The sequence below is a fragment of the Aquarana catesbeiana genome, linkage group LG08 (genome assembly GCF_042186555.1).
Source record: "Aquarana catesbeiana isolate 2022-GZ linkage group LG08, ASM4218655v1, whole genome shotgun sequence".
NCBI lineage: Eukaryota > Metazoa > Chordata > Amphibia > Anura > Ranidae > Aquarana > Aquarana catesbeiana.
In genome coordinates, this window is record NC_133331.1 from 97797856 (window position 1) to 97822333 (window position 24478).

The 24478-nt window shown below is 38.3% G+C and overlaps 1 protein-coding gene across 2 annotated transcripts; it reads right to left on the bottom strand.

The window, feature by feature from the left end:
• Window positions 1-786: 786 nt before the first annotated feature.
• FGF8 (fibroblast growth factor 8) lies at window positions 787-13872 on the bottom strand. 2 transcript variants are annotated; one of them, XM_073596187.1, is made up of 5 exons: window positions 13065-13872; window positions 12934-12970; window positions 10628-10775; window positions 3577-3683; window positions 787-1873 (listed from the first exon to the last, which is right to left on the bottom strand). In XM_073596187.1, exons 1-5 carry the CDS (start codon window positions 13094-13096, stop codon window positions 1595-1597), a joined length of 603 nt encoding a protein of 200 aa, XP_073452288.1. In that variant the 5' UTR covers window positions 13097-13872; the 3' UTR covers window positions 787-1594. The 2 variants fall into 2 exon arrangements, with proteins under 2 accessions (XP_073452288.1, XP_073452287.1); XM_073596186.1 differs by having other exon boundaries at window positions 10628-10808.
• Between the last annotated feature and the right edge of the window lie 10606 nt (window positions 13873-24478).

Below are 24478 nucleotides of genomic sequence, written 5' to 3' on the forward strand. Positions count from 1 at the left end.
TGAACTATTGGAGAAGGAGCTGACCTTCGTATAATCTCCTTTTGCCTACAGTTAGCATAGACTAACTCCTAAAGCTTTAAGTGTATACATTTAATTCAGTTTATTATATTGTGAGAAAAGAGCAAACACTGTTAGGTTTTTACTGATATCCAGAGCGCCATTAAATAAATTTCCCTTCTCTTACCATCCAGATTGCAATGGTTTCATCCAACAAGACTTGAACCAAATCTCCAACAGCAACATCGACAGAAATAAGAATGCTTTTCTTTGGTAGGGTAGAAGAAAGCTACAGGCCTTATAAAGTTTTTATCTCTTTAAAGAGACCAGGATAGCAGTAAAACATGACAGGGATTCTACTCCTTCCCATCTGAATTCAAAATTGAAAAAAAAAAGTTTTGACTGGACATTTTCACTTGACATGACACTTTCATCACCTTGTGAGCCTTATATAAACATATCTGAAAGTACTATTCTTGCTGACCATGGGATTGGAATGATAATAAGATAGACAGATAGACAGATAGACAGATAGACAGATAGACAGACAGACAGACAGACAGACAGATAGATAGATAGATAGATAGATAGATAGATAGATAGATAGATAGATAGATAGATAGATAGATAGACAGACAAGATACATATATATTATTCTTGTTCATAAATATGATTTTGGGGGACTCAAATAGACTGCATTATATGAATTGTTTTATGATTAATAATCATTCACAAAAGGAAAGATGTAGCCACATGATACTAGTACAAATTTTAATACACATTTAAATAAATATTTCCATCATTAATATTAATATTTACAAACATCCTTAAAAAAAGGATAAAAGTCTTGCCAGACAACTGACATTTGTACAGTGTTTTCCAAAATAATAATAAAAAAAGAATAATTATTATCACTATCTTTTTACAACTGATATCTACCACTGGGATGCATTTTTAATTTTTTTTACCACCATGCAGTTGCAAGTCTTAAGATTTTGTATTTTTTGTGTCAAACAAAAACAAGATTTGTCCTCGTTGGTATAAAAAAATATTTTGCTTGTCATGAAACCTGCTTGAGCCAGGTAATTTAATTGTATTCCCACTAAGGAAACTGAATAGGTGAAAAAGCAGCTCTTAAAAATAATTAAAAGCATATGTGATAAAAAAAAAAAAAAAAAATCAATTGCTCCATTAATGGATGTCACAAAAAATAAAACAATAAAAATAGAAGGTTCGGCTCCTTCTTCAGTCCTCTTGCACCTGTCTTGTTTGTCTTGTTTTTGGTTAAGTGTTTTGATCAGTTAAGTAGCACTTTTGGTCCCAGGTTCGTTCTTCACTACATTATTCTTTTTCTAGATATTAAAAAAAGGTCTAAGATCTATATGAAGAGCGCACTTTTAGCAAGTTAATAAGTTTGTTTTTTGTTTTTCTTAAAAAAAAGTCCCATCAGAATAAAAAAATAAATCATCTTCTGTAAAAACAAAAAATATATATGTATATTTATATATAAACCACTAGTCCATATGTCTTTTTTAAAATCTTATATTAGAATAGAGTAGTCTGTTCAAAGTCCGAGGAGTGGACCATTATCCAGTTCCTACCGAGAGCTTGAGTATCGAGTCCTTTTACTCCTCCGATTAAAAGGGTAATTAATAAATTCAAAACGTTTATGAGGCTCAGTGGTGTGGTGACCCTTAGGTAACCTTTTCATAAAGTGAACCTCTCGTTGGTGTTGCCTTGTCTTGGATCCTTTTCTTGGGCGTCCTCTACGGGTAAACGCCATGTACCATCCTTCATACTTGGCATTTTGTAATGCTGTGTAGTTGTTTTCCAAGACAATTTCTGTGAAGACACAGTCTTTTCCTCTTCCATTTGTCTGCAATATGAATTAAAAAATATTTTTGAAAAGAGCAAACAAACTAATGAAACTCACACAGTTTTGCCAAAGAAAAATCCTGTATCCCAAATGGACCTTATTTTTCTGTTCTTGGAATGGTCATAGTTGGATTACACAATTTGTTTAAATTTATGTTATATATAATGTATCCTCTAATTAAACATGCCACTTGCTATGCCTGACTGATCTAACATAGGATTCAGAGACTGGAATTAGATCACGGCAATTGATTGAGAAGATCAATGCTTAAACTAATGTGCAGTTTTTATTTGGACTTGCCATTTTGGATTCATGAACATTTCCTCTATGGTTCAGGTTCATTTGTAAATTAAGTTATTCTCATAGTGGAATCTTTTACCAAGCAGGCCAACGCCAAATTTTCAAAATCTGATTACTTCAGCATGTCTGTTGAATGTATACACTTTGAGTATTATTGATATACTGCCACCCATTTGTATGTTATGGAAAAATAGTTAATGTACAGTATTCTAAAAAACTAGGCAATCTTTTCTGGTAATGTCAGTGTTTATTATTAATATACTATCAATTAATTGGTATAACAACCAATCAGGTCAGGAAAAAATTAGGTTTCTTTTGGCCATATTAAACAAAAGTATTTTAAGCAAAAAATAGTCAAGCTTTAAAAAAATCCCAAAAAACTAAAATGCCACATCAACCAAAGAGGTATCATCTTTTATCTCTGATCACTCTAAAATGAGTTCTGATTGTATTTTTTATAAGCCTGCTTAAAACTGCTGGATAGACCAATGAAATATTGCTTCTCAAATCAACTAGCTTCTACACTTTGCCACTGGTTCCTCTAAAATAGGCTAAAATCGATTGGTTGCTATGGGCTAACACAAGCAATGTTACTTTTGTTTTTTCAATGACCCATAAATGAACTAACTTAAAATAACTAGAACATGCAGTTCCAAAATCTTTGATTCAAGAGGAAAAAAAAGTGGGATGCATCATTCTATACAGGTTGTTATGCAGCAGTGTAACACTGTAACCACCAGGAAGTCATTGTCAATTACTGAAGTGGATAAAGGTTGGGAAAAAACATTTCAAAAGCAGGTATGCACAGGCAGTGGGCGTATTAACTTTGATCAGCTCGGGTCCCCCTCACCCCCACCCCGTAATAGTGAATACGAGGAATGAAAATCCTTATTGAACGCAGACATCTTTAGAGCCAATAATGGCTTGAAAGTGAAGTTTTTAAAAGGACCCCTCAGAGCAGTTTCTGGGTGTTAAAGAACAACCATGACTAATGTAAAGATTTCAGGGCTTAGTGATGAGGCAGTCTGAACTTTGTGTCTTAACATTCCAAATACTTGTAGCATGTAATTGTACATAATAGCAAAGCAATTTGGCTATTTGTTAAATAAGATATATGGAATTTGAAACACCCCCTTTTTTCCCCTTTCAGCTTTTCTTCTTTTTGACTCTTTTATCTCGTCTTTGTTACTCTGTTCCTTTCCCACTTCTCCTGCGCCTTTTGATCAAAAATTGTTTTTACCGTGAATTCGCACCCCCCCTTCTTTTTTAATCAGCACCTTCTCTGTGCCTCTTGACTGCAATATTCGCCCCAATGGCTTCTCTTTATGCCTAAACTCATTGACAGACCTTCCATCTCAGTGGGCATAGGACAACATTTTGTCATGCTCTAGAATCCAACACACCTTGCCAACCAGCTTTCCTTTCTTGTTCATGCAGATATAATAACCCGTCTCGGCACCTTTAATGCGGACTTTGCTTCCAAACGTGTCTGTTTCCACAATCAGCTTGGCTGCAGAGACAAAAAAAGGACAGTGTTGTAATATTCCATTTTCAGCCTGGGAAGTCTACTCAGCAAAATACAGTCTTTGCTTAGAAGAGCACTAAATGCAAACAGAAAAAGTTACATGCGAATAAGCTGCCAATAAAATCTAGTTATACATGTACAAATTGCTCACAGCTGTATAGAAAATTAGATAACTGACACTTTGCTGTGCAGTCATTTGCTCTGTTTTGAGGCTCTCAAACTTCCCTCTTAACCATCTTTATAATATTCTATATTCATCCACAAATGTAAAAAAAATCAGCTTCTAATTTTTGTTCAGTGGCCTTCTAGAGTCAGCCCACAGATACATTTGCAGCTCTGTAGCTATTATAAGGCAGGTAAGTTAAGTAATCACATTTGTAAATAATGTTTGTCATCAAGCTTATTTGCTTATTCCCATGCAGGCTGCTAGACTGGCCACTTTGGCCATTAGATAATTAGAAATCCCCTTCTATTCTCTATCTACTCCTCCTCCCTCTGTCAGGTGATAACTCCCCATGGCTTCCAATAGCATCTTTATGCTGATGTCACCCAAATCTATCTCTCTATTCCTCAAGTCACCCCTTCAGTCTCCTTGCGCATCAGTAATTTACTAACTGACATATCAGTATGGATGTCACACTACTTTCTAAGACTGAATCTTTCCAAATCTGAGCATAATATTTCCTCCACACTGCTCCTTCCCTTGACTTTTCCATTAATAATACAACTATCTGTCCCTTCCCTAATGGCAAGGTATAAAATATGTCCCCAGCATACCAGGGAACTCCATAAAAGGGTCCAACTCTTTATTGATTGATCACATAACAGCAAAAGATAGCAATGTTTTTCGGAGCCATGCAGGAACCCATTCATCAGACATGTGCCAGGGGGCAATCCTGGACTCTGGCTTCTTCTTTTATCCCCACAGCCAATCACTGTTCAAATCATGCCACCGTCACCTCTGTAACATTTCCAATATATATACCCTTTCATAACCAATGACACCACCAATCTACTAATTCACTGCTTTATCTCTCCCCTGCAACTCCCTCCTCGTTGGCCTACTTTTGCACAGGCTATCCCCGCTTCAGTCTATCATGAATACTGCTGCCAGACTCATCCACCTTAACAATCGCTCAGTGTTCACTACTGCTCTCTGCCAATTCCTCCACTGGCTTATGCCCCTCCAACAAATAAAATTCTAAATACTAACAATAACATACAAAGCCATCCACAATCCTTCCCAGAGATACATCATTAACTTTGTCTCAATGTCATCACCCAAACAGTCCTCTTCACCCTACTTAAGACCTCTTGCCTTCTAGCTTGCTCGTCACCACCTCCCATGCTCGCCCCTAGGACTTCTACAGAGCCTCTCCATTCTTTGGAACTCTCTACCTTAATTTCTCTGGTTACCTCCTACTCTGTCCATCTTTAGGAAATTCCTGAAAACAAATTTCTTCAGGAAAGCCTATCCCACGTCTACAGATCAACTGAGCTTTTACTTTCTTCAGCAATTTATCCCCCTACAGTTAACACCTTTTTATATAGCATGACCCTCCCTTGCTGACCGTAAGCTCTCATGAGCAGGACCTTCCAAAAACTTGTCTTGAGTTGTATTGACTCTTTATTGTAAGGTGTTGCACAAACTACCGTTGCTATTTAAATCCTGTATTATAATATTAATTCAAACTTCACATGCTGTCATGGAGAACTAGATATACAGAGAAATTCCACGCAAGCATAATGTAGACAATAGGTAAGTGTAGACAACAGTAGGCAGTAGATATAGACTTCTCACACAGGAGCATATACATTTTTAACATTTATCCCTGGACTTTTTTGGGGGGAATTTTTTGGAAGGCAAATGCTACTAAAACTGTTGTATAAACAATGACTGACCGAGGCATTGGAGTGAGCCTACTAATGTGCATGTGATATAGCTTTGTTCAAATTTCATGCCGAAAATTACCTATAGCTTTTAAAACATGGTTTTAGCTTGTGGATAACAAATCATTGGAGAACACCCACCACTGGCATCTTAGCACCCAAGCATGGGGATGTTGGGAAGACCTTTCAGGTCCAATGGTGATGTCTTAACTGCTTTGTTTCTGGTCCAGGACAGGAATTTACATGCATTTTCCTGATGTGCATAAATGTGAATAAGCTGTTAAACACAGGACAGCATGGCAGCTAGATTGCATTCTGGGTTTGTTCTCTTGGGTTTCATGTGGGTTTTGTCTGGGGATATCTGGCTTAGCATGAAAATACATTAAGATCCCTAAGCTTGTACTCAAAAACTGTTCTTAAAAATAATACCTTTTAGTATTGTCAGTATGAACAAATATTATAGAGTCATAATCTAATAATGATTTATTACACAGGCAGGCAAAACTCAGAATCTAACATGTCATGTTTAACCAAGGCAGACAATAAACACCATGCCAATCAATCTTAGGACATGCCCCCCTCTACATCTATATCCTGGCCAATAAATGAGTCTGTTGCTTTAACAAAGGTTGAGTTTCTTCAAAGTAGATAGTTCTGTGTAACCCATCAGTTTCCATATTTTTGGCAACCTGCAGAAATGGGCCCATTTTCCAGGTTATATTTGGAATTATTTTACTCTGTGCGCTAACACACAGCCGAGACCCAGAGGATAGCAAATGCCCTTTAATTTGTTTCACCCTTGTGCGTTGAGTCATATTGATTTACTTTCTGTTTTTTTAACAGAGGCATTGATCGTTGTTCAGACTAACTATGCAAATTTTGGGTCAATGAAGCTTAAAAAAAAAAAAAAAAAAAAAAGGAAGAAAAAAAAAACAAAAAAAAAACACCCACACATCCACATTTAAACTTAACATGATACTGCTTTGTCTGCTTAAATATTGACTATTGAACAATGAGAGACAACTGCACAAGTTATTACGGCACAGCAAAGGATTATTAATATTTTGTGCTGCTGTCTTTTTATGCAATCATATTCTTGCATTTTGTTCTAGGAACGCGTACAATTTTCCTCTAAAATGTAAATGTAATTGCATCGTGAAACTGCTCATTAGATTAGCCATCTACCCACACAGTGCATGGAAAACTAGATATAGATTCCTGTCTCCATCCTATATCAAATAGTATAAGTAGCAGAACTTTAGCTTGTATGGAATTTTCTATAAAAGAAAGCTAAATATGGCCTATAGGACACAATTACATTTCAGCTATCATGTCTATTGGCCAGGGTTGAACAAATGAGGAAGAATCTGATTTGTTGTCATGATAAACAATACTTCTAAATGTATTATTTTTAAAACCCCTTGATACAGCGATATGCCTATCTATACCCTACATATTGCCAAGAACCAAAATTTTACATATGGCACAGAACAGACCCATGTATCAAAATTTTTTAATTCCTTAGCAGTGAAAATGGACTGATACCTTGTTGATTTTTTTTTAGTTTGACGTATGAAGGAAAGTCAATCTGAAATCCAGTAAAAGGCTTAAAGGATATTGATTGATTTCAGTGTCTGTCTTGTACATTGTTGTTTTACTGACAAGGTAAAAAATTACAATGCCATCAGTCCAAAAATACAGGAAACTACATCTTTAAAATGAGTGAAAGAGCAGTTTTACTGAAGGTGTAATTTTAACATTCGCTGTTGTTCTATTTAAATAACCAATCGGATTTAGGGGATTTTTTTTTTTAATTTTCCAGAATCTGATTGGGCAGCTGAATCAAGCACAAGACAATGTAAAAAAAAAGAAAATAATCTTTTAGAAAAACTTTATTAAAACATTAGACCGTGTACAAACCTCTCCTTTAGTATGCTATATATCTATCTGCCTATCTAGCTATCTGGTATAAAGGTAAATATATACTATATATTTCAAATCCATGTAATATCTTTTTTGTAACTTTATCCCATTTTTTCAGGATTACAGACAAACTCTTCAAGTTGTGATTACTTTAATTCTACCAAACATGCTTTTAATCTGTATCTATGCTGATTGCAAAATGAACGTTCTTCCCTCTCTGATTTCTTTTCTTTTTTTTTTTTTTTTTTTTTTTAAAAGGGGTCATGAGATTTTTGGAGATGTATTTTTGGAAAGCTTAGCATTTTCATTTCTATTCTTTTGCTCTAGTGACAGCTTTATCCCAGTAAAATTATGTTTCAAGCTGAAACTTTGAAGGAAAGTAGCTACGTTGATGCAGAAAAAATGCAGTGAGACACATCTGATCCCAAAACTGCACTGAGAAGAGGAGAAAGTATTCAGGAAATGTTGAAAAAGGTGAAAGTAAGAAGAGTTTTAATGGCTCTTCCAGACATTAGGGGTCTCTCTGGAGATTCATATAGAACGATCTTGAACGTCTTTTTAGCGTTTACAGACTACAACTTTCTTAAACCCTTACATCTGAGAAAAAGCTTGTTCTTTTTCTGTTTTATATCATACTTCCTAACCGTCATAACATAATAATATATATATATATATATATATATATATATATATATATATTTTATGTGTGTGTGTGTGTTTATGCTTTTTCTTTTTTTTTTTGCATTCCCTGCCTTGAACTCTCTTTAATGGTAATGTTCTGTTGTGATCTAAATTATGTTTTTGTTGCTGTGTAACTGTATGTAGACATACTCCCTCTATACCAGGCTGTCTATGTCCACTAATACTAAACTTATTTTACAGAACACCTTTTTTTCCCTTTTGGTAATAATTTTGGAAAACATAAAAAAAATCCACAGTTTCCTACATTAGCAGCCAAAGTGTGTTTTAGGGCTATGCTGTAATCATTGAATCCCTATGCCTTATTCAATATTAAGCTTTAGCTTCATAGGTTACAGAATTTCAAATGTAGGGGAAATTTAGAAGTGCGAATCCCTTGTTTGAATTGCTAGTATCAGGAGATTTCCGCAGAACAAAACCATAGGAAACAAGCGAGTCCTACTTCAAAGTTTGGAATTTAATTGACCGTTTAATTTACGACATGGATTGCTAAAAATGGACTTCTTAAAATAACAGCTGATTCTTTGACTCTTCCCACCTGAACAGGCCTGGGCTTTGAGTACCACTGTCACTAAGGCCTATGCCTGCATTAGCAACAACATACAAGAAAGCAGCTGTGAAGAACATTGTTTTCACTTTCCTGCTGTCTTTGTGAGTTAATGCAAGATTTTTTTTAGCAGTTGAAAGACAAACTGGCGAGTACAGTGTTGCAGAGCAGGCTTAAGCCAAGGAAACATTTTTTTTTAATTCATTCTACGATTGCAGAGTAATCACCAGTGGAAAAACAGTGATTGGGTGCATTTTGTTAAAATCTCTGAAGCCACAGCAGAATACTTCAAAAAATCAAGTGCTCAAAAAAAAATTCAATATGGCTGCACACTGGGTGATTTTAACATATTATAAAATGAAACTGGACAAAGGCGGACTTTATGAAAATGACTTGATGCATCAGACGTGCTACATGTACAACTATTCCGTCTATGGTTATATATGATCTTTTTGTCCACTAGTTCAAACATGTTAAACAAGGAAATCAGTAAAAGCCTAAAGCTGATCCTAATTGTTATTATTTGCCCTTATTGTTATTATTTGCCCCTATTTGTTATTAAGTGATATGCTAATTGCAATATCCCATAGCAACCAAAAAAACTCACTCTGTTGAATTCCAAACGGGACTAGATGACTTCTGATTGGTTGCTATCGGTTACAGCATTATAGACTGATCGCACTCTATGAAATTAGGATTAGTATCTTCAAATCTTTCATTAATCGAAAAGACATAATGAAGATCTATTTATCTATACAAAGCAACTCAAACAAAAGCATAGCTCATTTATCCATTTGCAGCATAACGTGGAGCCTCAGTCTTTAAGTCATTTGATCAGAACTGGTATGACTCTGCAGGTTATGCGGTCTCATATTTCAGGTGCCAAATTTAGAGTGCAAGCTTTATGGAGTACTGACTCATGAGGACAAAAAAGAGTAATCTCTTTTTCAATCACATGTTGTCCAACTATATGTTGTTATTAAATTATAGAGGACACATATAATATTATTTGTGTTTGGGTCAGTGGGTAAGATTGTGGCCTTGCAGCACTGGAGTCCCTGATAACGTTCCCACCGTCTACATGAAATCTGTATGGTCTTACTGCATCTGTATAGAATGTCATATGCGATAAACTCATCCCACCTCCAAAAACCACACAGATATGGCCAGTCTGGGTGCAAGCCAATAGACCTAATGTGTACGGATCTTCAGGACTCTGACAGCAATATATAATTCTAAGAATCTCTATGCACAGGCGGTGAATGGTCTGATGTATTCTGTAAAGGCCTGTGCAATGCTGGCCTTTAAATTAACGAAATACATTTCCTTCCTATATATGTTCATTTCCTATTGGTCTTTTGAATTGTTGACGTTTCTTTGTAATGCAAACTGTCTATTATTAAAATAAGCAACTTAGAATATAAAACAACCTAAAAACCACCAAGCACGCCAAACTCAAAATAAGAAACAGTAATGGCAATAGAAGCTACAACAAGAGCGGTATCAAGTCTTGGATATGTCTTATCTGCTACACAAATAAATTACCAACTGAGCTTTGCTCTAGGCCTGTGTAATCCTATTTGCTTCAAGGTCCCCGAAATTAAAGGGAAAATAAATTAAAGGGAAATTAAAGGGAAAATAAAATATAATATATTTTGTACCTGATTTACTGACCGAAACAGGAAAAATAAACAAAGGTGAATCTGCATTGTATTCCATATCAATGGGTGTACTTTACAGGCCTAAAAAATTGCCAGTTAGCATTATTCAACTCATTGGTACATGAACTGTAGTATCTTGTCCCACAAACAATTTGTCATATACATTCCCCCAATCCCCAGGCCAAACAAAAAAAAAAAAGTATGCTTACCATGTGGATCCCCATCTTCGGCCATTGCATTGATTTTCTTGTTGTCCAGCACTTGTACGTGTTTCCCGCTTGTCCGGCTGTATAGCTGGTAGGTCCTGATAAGCCTTCTGCTCAGCTGGTCGGTCACCAGGCTTTGCTCCCTCACATGCTGTGTAAAATTAGGTGGGGACTGAACAGTTACCTTTAGGAAATACATAAAACAAGCTATTATATTTATACTGCTTAGTACATCTAGATGAAGCCCAAACACGCTTTAAGGTGTTGCTGGCATACTTCAAGGGCATTAACACAAGATCACAACAATAAGAATATCTTACAAGTAGCTCAAAGACTACGAGTAAGTGTCTGGTATATATGCTCATAAACTATGCCCATCTTTAATAAAGTCGCATTGCCAAATTCTGGAACTCTATATAAAAACAGAGAGTTTGGCATTTAAATAGGCATTTGGTAAGTTACAAATTTTGTAGCACAGTAATAAAACAGAGGCCTATGGTATAAATACATCTCAGTCTGTCTGTACTATATAATTACATGATAAAGTAGATTGTATATAGTATCTAATGCAATAGAAAACTACTACACTGATACACATACATAAAATACACACATATTTCATATTTTATATAAATATATATATATATATATATATATATATATATATATATATATATATACACACACACACACACATGTTTGAACATCAATGCAGCTGCGATGTTACACCATAATGTGCGGAAACCACATTTACCGGTGTGACAAATTTGGCAGATTGCAAAGCAAACCCTTCTTGCTGAGATTTATACTCCCTTTGGCTATACAGAGCTCCATTGGACACAAGCAGAATTGCTCTTGTCTTTGACATTTATAAAGATGTATATTCAACAAATGTGAGGGAGATTCCTCTCTCCTTCTATGGGTGACAAGGGAGCTCTTACTAAAATCCCCATATCAAATCAGAGATTCTGCTTCTGAACAGCCCATACCTCACAAAGTCAATAGAATTCTTTTTTTTTTTTTTCACTGTGTCCTGAGTCTAGTGAAGCTTCCTATTCCCTTAAGTGCCCCTTCCCTTTTTACATGTGTATGTGGGCCAATATGTTTAGACTCTGCTGCCAGATCTGAACATTGCAGCCTGTGGTGATATAGACTGGTAACCATAAGGCTGGTACAACCCCATCTGATATTGCAATGATTTGCCTAAATCTTTATTATAAACTGTAACACCTGCTTTATGTTTGATTACAAGCATTACAATATCGGTTGTCTATTATAGATAGCCTACATTCTTTACAGAATACATTTTTATTAAAAATAGGTTAAAAATGAACTAAGGCTGACCATGCAGTATACAGTTTTCTTGTATAATTCCTTTAGATTTACTAAAATGTTGCATACAAATTAAAAGTGTTTTAAGGTTTGACCTCATATTATATGAGGTCAAACCTTAAAACACTTTCAATTTGTATGCAATCAGGCAGGCCCTTGCACTACATAGTTGAAGGTAAATCTAAAGGAAATTGAATAAGAGATAGGTATAATGTATGACCAGCCTAAAACAGATATTAGACCCCCCCCCCCCCCCCTTGATAGTTCACATTCTTTACAGAATGCATTTTTATTAAAAATAACTTTAAAATGAACTACAGTATTCAATTTTCTTTTAGAATATAATAACATGAGGTCAAACCTAAACACTTTCAATTTGTATGCAATCAGGCAGACCCCTGCACTACATAGTTGAAGGTAAATCTAAAGGAATTGAATAAGAAAATTGTGCAATGTATGGTCAGCCTAAAATATATATGAGATCTCCCACCTAGTCCACATTATTTACTAAGTACATTTTTTATTTAAAAATAATGAGCAGAAATATGTATATTAGATCTACTGAGTTGATAACCAACTGTTTCCCCAAAATGTATTTTTATTATTATTGGTCACAAATAAACTAAAATATATAATGGATCTACTGAGTTGATAACCAACTCCTATGTTTTGTTTTATTATATTGGTCAAAAATAAACTAACATGTATATTAGATCTATCACCTTGATAGCCTATATTCTTTATTAAATATAATTTTATTAATATAGTAGAAAAATCAACTAAAACCTTTTAGATCCATTGCCTTGACCTTGAGGTATAGGAGTTTAGAATCTTATCAGAAAAAAAAGTAATATTGTAACACTCTGCAGCTACTATGTATCAATGTGTTTTTTTCTGAAAGAATGCAGAGTTTTAATATATTTATAAAGTAGAATACAGTGTAATAAAATTAAAGGTAACAAAAGTTTGATCCTTACCTGAGCTTGTAAGCAGATGACAAACAAGTGCATCAACCTGGAGAAAAAAAAATAGAAAGACAGGAGGATTTAGAGGGGTGCTGTGTAGTCAGGAGATAGGAAAGGGGATGGTAAAAGTTGAATGTACTCACATATATCCAAGCATGGATGTCATGTAGCTCATGGTGAGGCTGTGTAGTAAGGAGGATAGTCCCTGGGAGGCTTGCTGTGTGTCTGGCAGGCTGGCTGGGGAAAGTCCTTGGCTGGGAGAAGGTGCAGAGCTTCTTAGTCCTAGGAGCTCAGGCACAGTCCCCCTCCCATCTCCCTGTCCAGGATACCGGAGAGCAGGAGAGCCTAGACGGAGGGCTAGACCAAGGCAGATCGCCCCCCAAACACAAAGCTCCCTCTAAACAGGATCCTTGACTGCTTCGCAAACAAGAGCCTGGGATAAAATAAAAAAAAAATCAGAGCGATCCTCCTTCCAAAGAAGTAGCTGCTTGGTGCCCAGACAGAAGAGCCCGACGTCGGAGGTGGCTTCCAATGAGTCCAGAGGAGGTGCAATTGTCCAAGTCTTCTCAAGGGTGGCTGCAGATGGCCAAGTCCCAAGTAGATGCAAGAAGCAGGACTGTCAGGTTCAGCCTCCTCCAGAAAACTGAAGCAAACTCAGGATAAGTTAAGAAAAGAAGCTTCTTGGGAGGATCATGATTTTTTTTTCTCCCCTTCTGTGAAAATGACGTTGCAGGGCAGCCCTCTGCAGTGTGATGAATGATGATGAAAGGATTTGTTGAGTGCTGATCACACTCTAGTTAGTAGCCAATGTAACCTGGCTGTGATTGGGGGACCTCCTGATAGCTCAGTGACTGTGTATATGTGTGAGAGGGTGTGTGTGTGTGTGTGTGTGTATATTGGCTGGTGTCTCATTGAGCACTAAGTGTACTGATTGCCAGCAGTCCCTCCTCTTGTCCTGAGCTCTCCAATGTCAAACTCCCTTTTCATCTATCCTGGCTTAATTGTGGGAGGATGGTCCCAGGAAAAACCAGCCCCTTATATCTCTAACCTTACAGGATGCCCTCAGTAATACACATAAATTATGTAAGTCATTCAACTCTGCCAATTACCCTTTGCAGCTCCTGGAATGAAATAAGCAGCAAGTGCACATAGACAATACTAGAAAGATGCCCTGTATTGAATTGTGATTATGCATAGGTAGGCTGGAAAATATACATATATAGCCCCAGCTCTCTCTGATTATAGACACATCATAAACACATAATCTCTGATTCTTTCATTACATTTTTTACAATAAATAAAAGACACATCAGCTCTGATTTATTATCAAGTTTTTCAGATCATTCCTTTCTGAGGAGAAAGCTTAATGCAGCTGTTGTGGAACTACAAGCCTCAGCAGCTGCTGTGGAACTACAAGCCCCAAACAAGCTTGCTTATTAGCAGCTTTTGTGGAACGACATACCCCAGTATGTTAAGCTTGCTTATCTGCAGCTGCTGTGGAACTACAAGCCCCAGCATGACAAGCTTGCTTATCAACAGTTTTTGTGGAACTACAAACCCTAGTATAGCAAGTTTGCCTATCTGCAGCTGCTGTGGATCTACAAGCTCCAGCGTGGCAAGCTTGCTTATCTGCAGCTGTTAATGAACTACAATATCCAGCATGGCAAGCTTATCTGCAGCTGTTGTGGAACTGCAAGCCTCAGCATGGCAAGCATGCTTATCTCCAGCTGTGGTGGAACTAAAAGCTCCAGCGTGGCAAGCTTGCTTATCTGCAGTTGTCGAAGAACTACAATATCCAGTATGGCAAGCTTATCTGCAGCTGTTGTGAAACTTCAAACCTCAGCATGGCAAGCATGCTTGTCTGCAGCTCTGGTGGAACTAAAAGCTCCAGCATGGCAAGCTTGCTTATCTGCAGCTCTGGTGGAACTAAAAGCTCCAGCATGGCAAGCTTGCTTGTCTGCAGCTCTGGTGGAACTAATAGCCCCAGCATGGCAAGCTTGCTTATCTGCAGCTCTGTTGGAACTAAAAGCTCCAGCATGGCAAGCTTGCTTGTCTGCAGCTCTGGTGGAACTAAAAGCCCCAGCATGGCAAGCTTGCTTATCTGCAGCTCTTGTAAAACTACAAGTCCCAGCATGACAAGCTTGCTTATCTGCAGTTGATGTGGAATTGCAAGCCTGAGCATGTCAAGCTTACACAGCCGCAGCTTCTTTGGAACTACAAAGTCCATCCAGGGAAACTTGCACATCTGCAGCTGTGGTGGAACTACAAGCCTCAGTATGTCAAGTTTGCTTATCTGAAGCTTTTGTGGAGGTACAAGCCCCATCCTGGCAAAGCTTGCCCTTCCACATCCCATCTGCACAGTGGCAATGCAATGATGATGTGCCAGCTTGTATATATAAGCACCTCACACCTATCATAGAGGATTTAATTGCCCCCTTCTTCTTAATCTGTTGGAAATATAACAAAACACATTGTAATAGTGTTTGCAGCTGATCTGTGCCATTCATTAGCGATTATGTATCTGATTTCCTCTAGGAAAATTTGGCAATTTTTAATCATGTTTATGAAAATGTGTAAAGGATGTGTCAGGTTTGTGAAGGACAGGAGGGGGATTCTTGGAGTGCTTGGATGCCAGACATAAGCAGGAGATGTGTACTGCAGGCTCGGTGCTTTGTGTATTGGGATGGCCGTGGAGTATGTAAACTGGGAGACTGATTAATTGGATTAGGGCTTCTTTTATTATTTAGAAAACCAACAATAAACACGCCTAGAATAAAAACACCATGTCTTTTAACCTATAAGATCCCTTGCCATGAACACTGCTATGGATCTGGGTGGGGGCAGTCTATACATCAGGGCTCCACTCCTATACTGGGCTACTGGGCTGAAATCCTTATCCTAAAACATTAGATAGGAGGATGTTATCTAGTCCAAATCTGAGAAAATCACATTACAACAAGTGCTGTGCTTACAGCTAATCATTTCTCTTATATGGGCTGATTAAAGTCACTGGTCTGACCACTGACCACCACACCATAGAAAAAAGTCACTGGTCTGTAGGGCAGCCTCCAATTAACGCATTTATCTGGACAAATTGTATACACTAAAACTAGCCTATTCACTTTACATGGGAATTTTCTCTTAGCTTAGTGAATAAAGAGAAGCTCCCCTGACTTGCAGTTATATGCAATCAAAATACTATTTGTTATGTTCCTTATTAATTGGGTATCACTGCAAAGGGAATTTTGAACACATTATTTAATGTAAGGGAGAATGCCCTTGCAAATTGAACAACTTATGTCTTTAGAAAATCAACCCCAATGTGTTACCTTAGTTTAGTCTATTTGTTGTTTGGTCTATTTATCAGTGTTTTCAGCCTCGATTCGCCTATTTCCCCATAAATTTCATTTAGATAGGTGGATGAAGTTGGTGTGAAAAGATTTGTGAATCTTGGGGTGAAACTATTAATATAAAGACCCCTAGATAAAATTGCTACTAGTATATATAAATTCACACATTGACAGATTGCTATTAAACTGCACAATAGTTTTAACACCCCCTCCCCCCGAATTTCTAGTTTTAGCAAGCTCCTTTATCATGGTCTACAGTATTGTGTGTAAAATAATGCCATAGGCATAATATATTCTTATATTTTAAACACCCCCACATCTTTAGCTTTAACTATAGAAAAGCTCCTCTATCATTGTCTGCTATGGACTACTGGATATAAAATAATGCCATAGACATATTATATTCAGAAATTATTAACACCCCCAATTTTCTAGCTTTAGACTATATAAAAACTCCTCCACCATTGCCTACTATGGTCAAATAAGGGAGGAATTTATTAAAACTTGTGCACATAGAATCTGGTGCTGCTGTGCACAGTAACCAATCAGCTTCTAGGTTTTATTTGCAAAGTCTAATTGAACAAGGTGAAGTTAGAAGCTGATTGGTTACTATGCACAGCTGCACCAGATTCTCTGTGCACCAGTGTTAGCAAATCCCCCCCATAATTTCATAGACATGTATATTCAATAACTATTGCCATCCCCGACGTTATAGGCTCCTCCACCATTGCCTACTATGTATTACTGTATATAAGCTAATGATATATCTCTCTATATATAGAGAGATATATCAATATTTAAGACCCTCAAGCTTCTGTCTGTAGACTATAGAAAAACTCCTCCATCATTGTCTACTATGGACAAATAAGAGGGGGGGGGGGTTATAAAACTGGTGCACATAGAATCTGGTGCGGCTGTGCATAGTAACCAATCGGCTTCTAGGTTTTATTTGCAAAGTCTAATTGAACAAGGTGAAGTTAGAAGCTGATTGGTTACTATGCACAGCTGCACCACATTCTCTGTCCACCAGTGTTAGCCACCCCCCCCCCCAATAATATCATAGACATGTATATTCAATATCTATTGCCATCCGACGTTATAGGCTCCTCCACCATTGCCTACTATATATTACTGTATATAAGCTAATGATATATCTCTGTATATATAGAGAGATATATCAATTATTAACACCCTCAAACTTCTGTCTGTAGACTATATCAAAGCTGCTCTATCATTGCCTACTATAGAACACAGCATATATTATAGAGTATTGTAGACATTGATGACTTTTTCCAATGCTTGTGGGTCATCTTTTGCATCATCTAATCTTTGTAGGTAGGGCAATCTAAGAGAAGATATGTCCTCCCATCTCAGCAATGATGAAATCCCCACCTCCAAACCTAGCAACTGGTGGAGAATACAAGTTGGGTTTTTTTGCAAATCAAAGCAGTTTTGTAGCAGTCCATCAGGCAGTCCATTAAGCTACATACAAATGCAGATGGAGGAAGCTTGGCTTTTAACAGGTGAAGCTGGGCAGCCAGACGAAATTTTATCCCACCCAAGCCAAATACACATGTTGAGTCCAGTGCTGGCCACCTTCAGTCCACACGACTGTCCTATTGTGAGCTCCTGAGTGTGACTCGGCTATCTCCACCCCGCTGAGAGCTTGAGAACCCATACACTACAGTTTCTTCCCCATTCACATTGAAATGAAGGCTGGCCGCTGGACAACTATAACAATCACTTTCATTCCAAGAGGGTTATTATAAAAAGATGGCCCTTATTGTATGCCAATTTAGTTCACACATCAAGGATGCCACTGGCACAACAGAATTGGGTTCTCACTCCTCCTTCAATTCAGCTGGATTTTTATTTAAAAAGCCATGGTATATGTTGTTGCAAGACGCTTATTTATATCGTGACTTGCATCCCCATTTTTATATTTGCATTGATTAATTACATCTACATCGCTTGATTGCATCCATCCACTACACAGGGTGATGCAGATTAAGATGCTGCAATATCATATTCTAGGTTGCTAAGGGATAAAGCAGTTTGTACATCGCCACTGCTCTGGGCACCGCCTTATTCAGTCATCCCATAGAGCACAATCGTGTAGGGCAAATTACAAGATTAGTACACAATTAGCAGCTGGGGGAATTATCAGAGCCCCTAATGGATTTAATTGTAACAAGTACGGGCAGTGTTAAAATCCAATTTTCTGGGTGGTCTTGGTCTTGCCATGCGTGATGGGGAGACCCTTTAAAAACAAGTGAGGACATGTTATGATGAGACATCTGCAAGTACAGAGGTGTGCAGTGGTGGCTTCCCACCTGCTGGAAAAGTGAGGAACTACAGGTCGTAGCTGGGACTTATAGTTCCACAGAAATGAATGGAGATCTAAACCCAGGCACTAAAATATGATAAAAGGTTCAACATGTTAATGCCATGGCAAAGGTTATTATGCTATGGTCATTTGTATGGAACCAATGCGGCAATTATATCAGGGTACCAGCATTCCCACAGCAATATGGAGAAAGAGACTGGAACATAATAGGACTTTTACAGGGGCCTGTATACAACTTAGTATTTTTTTCTTACATGACATAGATTCTATTTTGTAAATATTAAAAATAAACTCCAATAAAAAACAAACAAAAAAAAACAACAAAAACAAACAAACAAAACAAAAAAACAAAGAAACAAAAAAAAAAAAAAAACCCAAACAAATAAAAAACCCACAAAACCAACTGAAATCCAAAATCCACAGAATTCACGAAATAAATCCGGGTGATCCTCCCATGTCGGTCCTTGTTCAAGTGCTTTTTTTTATGGGGTGACAACTCTTTCTATCTGTTGCTCAATAGCTCTGGGATTTCAGTGGACATGTTACCCACTGCAGATGTTCATCAACAGGAAGCCCATCCTGAACAATAATATGCAGTTGCTACTGGAGTGCATGCATATAGACAGGAAGTGGGTGCAAGAGGCAGCAAGAGATCAGCATTATGGAGATGTAAAAAAAAAAGGATGAAAAAAAGAAAAAAAAAGTATTGCTTTAGCAAATAAATGTTCACCAGTTAGGCTAGCTTTGCACTAGCCTGAACAGTAAAATGCAGCTTTTACAAAGCAGGCTAGTGCCAGCATTGGTTCCAATAGGGAGCGTTGCAATGCGCATGTCAGTGCACCACACATGCTTACTTGTTTCTTTTAACTTTTTTAACCTTTACACTGCTTTGTGTTGACATGTGGTGCCATCCAGTATGCTGCAGTAAAATTGTAGAAATGCTCCATTTTTCCACACTGCATTGCACTTTAAATTGCACCAGAGTTGTGGTGTGAATATGGCGCATACAAAAAAGGTAAGCACAGATAGTGTGAGCATTAGGGCCCATTCATATTAGGCTATTTGAAATCACATAAAAATGCACAACGTGCGCTTGGGAGCTATGATTCTTAATGGCACCCCAAACTCGGTGTAATTTTGCCACAATTTTTTGCGACAGAATCATGTAGCAATCATGGAAAAACATGCATTTAACCCTAGGTTCACACTGATGCGCAGGGGGAAACGCACAAGATTCGCTGCATTTTCCTGCGTCCCACCGCATAGCAATCGCATTGTGTTCATGCAATCTGCTGCGGGTGTCAATAAAAGTTAACAACACCCGAAATGCAAGACACAGTGCATTTGCCTGAATTGGATTGCATGAGTGTGAACACCCATGCAATCCAATTCCATTGTGGCTAAAAAAAAGGGTCTTTTCTCTTTTTGTGTGGCTGCAGTGCCAGTTGAGCCATACAAAATGACTGTCCCGAATCGCACTGCACAGATATCGCATGGGATTTGCACAGGAATGCAGTGTGATTTTTGTGTGAATCACATGAGATGTGCCGCATCGCACTAGTGTAAACCCAGGCTAAAAATTGCACTAAGCTCATTGAACAAGAAGGTACAACATGAGCTTCTTTTGCGTGACGAGTGAGCATAGGGCAGCCCATTTAAGTAAATGGGCTGTTCTTTGTGCGTCACACGGAATTGTATGAAAAATCGCACACACAAAATCACAAGTGGGAGTGCTTGTTTCCGCTATATATAAACGGGGCCTTAGGGTTTACATTTATATTAAAGTAAAAAAATAAAAACACAGCATATGGTCTGGCAGGTAGAAGTTTGATGTGTGCTTCAGCGTGTCACACCACTTTTTTTTTACTTTATTTGAAGTGTCACATAGGGGGAGATTTACTAAAACTGAAGCGTGCAAAATCTAATGCAGCACTGAAAGGGGTTTTAAACCCTTGATTTTTTAAATAAAAATAACAAACATGCCTATACTTACCTGCTCTGTGCAATCGTTTTGCACAGAGCAGCCTCGATCCTTATCTGGGGTGCCCTGGTGGCGCTTCAGGCTCCTCCTCTTCATTGGGTGCCTCCAGGGAAAGCTGCTTTCCCTGGGTGCACCTGTGCGTGCTCACTCCTGAGTCCCACTGCTGTGTCCATTGAAACAGACAGCTGGACTTGGTCCCAGGCCTCACTACCGTGTCACTGGATTTGATTGACAGCAGCGGGCGCCAATGGCTCCCGCTGCTATCAATCTGTCCAATGAGAAGAGAGACAGCGACTGGAGTCATTGTACTTGTGCACATTGCTGGATCAGATTGGGCTCAGGTAAGAAAAAAGGGGGGGTGGGGTCTGGGGGGAGCTGCAGCACAGAAGTTTTTTTTTCTTAATGCATAGAATGCATTAGGGTGAAAAACCTTGAGGCTTTACAACTATTTGAATAGAAACCAATCAGCTTAAAGCGGAGGTCCACCCTAAAAAAAAAAAAAAAAAAAAAAAATTACATAAAAATGCTCCTACAAATCGGGAAAAAAAATGTAAAAAAATAAAAAAATTTTTACTTACCAGAATGGCTGTTGCTATGCAGATCGTCCTAATCTGCCACTTTCTACTCCGCGGTGATCTTCATTCTTCTCCTCCGCGCGTTGTCTTCTGGGGAATGGGGTGCACTGTGTTCTGGGAACTGTGTGTGTCCCAGAATACAGCTGGCCATTCACAAAGCACTGCGTGACTCGCGCAGGCGCAGTAGGAAACGGGCAGTGAAGCCGCAAGGAAAAGTCCTGCAATCAGCAACTTTGAGGCGGTTTGGAAGCCCTGTATACAGCGCTCACAAAACCCCCCTGCCCATTTTAATAAATGAGCAGCACTTCGGAAGCGCCTGAAAAGAGCTTTGGAAGAGCCACAACACAGGAGTTTTTAACCCCTTCTTTGGGGTTAAAAGCTCCCTGCTAGCGGCCTAAAAGCGCCGCTTAAACAGCACTAAAGCGCCGCTAAAACGAGCATCGCTTTAGCACTAACGCGCCCCCCCCCAGTGTGAAAGGGGTCTAAGTGTTCCAGTTTTGGTAAATCTCCCCCATTGTGACACCTCATTCAAGTCACCGCACAGCAACACAGTGCGTTGGGCTGCAGTGTGGTGACATTCATTACCATCCACTGCATGGCGGAAAAAATGCAGCATGTCTGCATTTTTCTGCAATTCACAACACATTACACCAGCGTTTTGATAAGAACGGGGCATGTCCTTGCGGTGACTGGCATTTATCCAGTGCGGGAAAACGCCAGCCACCGCATGCAGTGTGAACAAGCCCTTAAAGAGCCCCAGCCCGTCCACTTTAGTGCTTGTTGCTGTTTCACAAGCCTCCTCTATAGGCAATAAAGAGGATCTGACCTCTGAAAGTGTGCTAATAATGAGCGCTTGTTGTACGTAGTGTTTTAAATAAGCCATAATTGTATTAGGTCAGCTAGGCGTGCACTGGGAACATTCACACAGCCCCGTCCTCATACCTGTGTCTGTTTGATTGGCAGCAGTTAATATACTGTAGATTATCAAGCTTTTAATCTAAGATCTCTGCTCCCCTTGCCTTGTTTTGCACTCTCCCATCTGCCTTTACTCCATCTGTTTTTTTCTGCCTTTTTATCTTATCAAAGCCCATAATTACAATTGCCATTTTGTTTCCTTGAATTAGCAATCAGTGCTATCTTCAACTGATAGAAAAGCAGCTCCTGTCAACCTGATGCTTGACTGACAGTCCTGAGGCTGCTCCACCCCACCGCAAGAATAAACTCTTCTTTTGTTACTGTAGCCAAGCAGAGACCCCCCACAACACCCGCCGCACACACCGCCTCTTATCTCTCCAAGAATGCCATACACGTGCAGCTTCAAGGACACTACATGGGCACTCTTCTTTAAAAAGTTCAAAATAACCAATAGAAAACATTTGTATCAAAATCCTAAATTGCAGAATAGATTAAACTAAAGGCAAAACTTTTTTTTTTTTTATTGTTTTGGATAAAGTGGAGAAGGATTAGAACACCTGTCAGGTTTTTAGCGCTGTCTTCTCTATTTGTCCCGTTTACCAATATCTTTGAAAACAAAAGTACATCCCAAACTTTGGGTTGTCACCAGAAGAGAAATAGAGAGCAAATCTTCCAATGTTGAAACTAGATCTGGTTACAATCAAGGATTCACTCATCTTGGAAGGATTTTCTTCTCACTTCCTGTTTGGCTATGGGACAGGAAGTAAAGGAAAATCTCCCCAGATGACAAAAAAACCCCACAGATGGCAAAAAACTCAAAAGGGTTATAACCATACTTCCCAACTTTTTGAAATGGGAGCGTGGGACACCTATTAGCAAAAGTATCTAGGCATAGGACACACCCCCAGCCACACCCCCTTAAAGGAAAATTAAACAAAAAATATATTAGTTAAACCCACAAGCATTTTTTTTTACCACTACTATTCCTTGATATTGGCTTTTTAAGTTTACAAATGCAGCAATTTAGAAATTGGATGAAAACACTTTTTTTTTTTAAATATAATCTTTATTTTATGATTTTTTCAATTTTACACAACATATACCCATACACAAAAATGTTTTAGATATATTAAAAATACAATTTACATTTACTTCATAGATATAATACCAAACGTATCCAATTTGTACTAACTAGAATGTATATAAAAAATTATTTTGCAATTAATTTGTATATATAATTCAGTATTTATAGCCAGGGCTTTTTTTTCTCAAACAATAGGTGCTGGAACTTAACCACGGCCCCACAAATCCCTTCCCCCTACACACACCCTCTAAATCACATCAAATAGTGGGTGTGTTCAGTCAAATTTCACAAAAACAGTAGGAAGGTCTTAAAGGGGCATTAAATACCAGGATTGCATTACATAGAGAGTGCAGAGCTGTCACTTGTAAACACAGAAACCAGACTTCTGTGTTTACAAGTGATTGTGGTGAGCAGGCACCAAAGGGTCTGAGCCAGAGGTGGTGGAACTGACTTCCACCAAGTTCCCCCTAAAAAAAAGCCCTGTTTATAGCTATTATTTCGCCATTCACTCTAATCTTTCATTCACATGAAAACACCTTTTGAAAGATAGGTGCATTTTATATACAACTATATAGATCAGACCAAAGTGAGGGACAAATGAGGAGGAAAGAGGGACAGATGGACAGAGTTCCAAATCAGTGAAAGTCCCTCAAAATCAGGGACAGTTGGGAGCTATGTTATAACCCTCCTATCTCTATTCAAAATAATAAAAAAAAAAGTTTTACCCTTAAAGTTGATGTAAACTTGATTAATGAAACCTGACCTGGGCACATATATGTGTAGTCTATAGTGTTTACTTATCGATCTCCAAAGCCCTGAGTCCCGTGTCTTTCTGCTGTTTCATTCTTCTGTTACCAGATGGATAACTTCTGACAAGTTCTCTTATTATAATTTTTTTTTTTATTAGTAGTAGTGATTAGCGATTTTTAGTGGGACTGTGACAGATCTGACACTTTTGACACTTTTTTGGGACCAGTGACCTTCATACAGTGATCAGTGCTAAAAAAATGCACTGATTACTGTATAAATGACACTGGCAGGGAAGGGGTTAACACTAGTGGTGATCAAGGGGTTAAATATGTTTCCTGGGTGATGTTTCTAACTATGGGGGGAGGTAACTGACTGGAAGAGGAGAGAGATCACTGTTCCTGATCACTAGGAACAGCAGATCTCTCTTTACTCGCCTGTCAGAACGGGATCTGTTTGTTTACATTGACAGATACCCGTTCTGAATCTCTGTGGAGCGATCGTGGGTGGCCGGCAGACATTGTGGCCACCTGCCACGCGCATCGGCTCCCCGCTGTG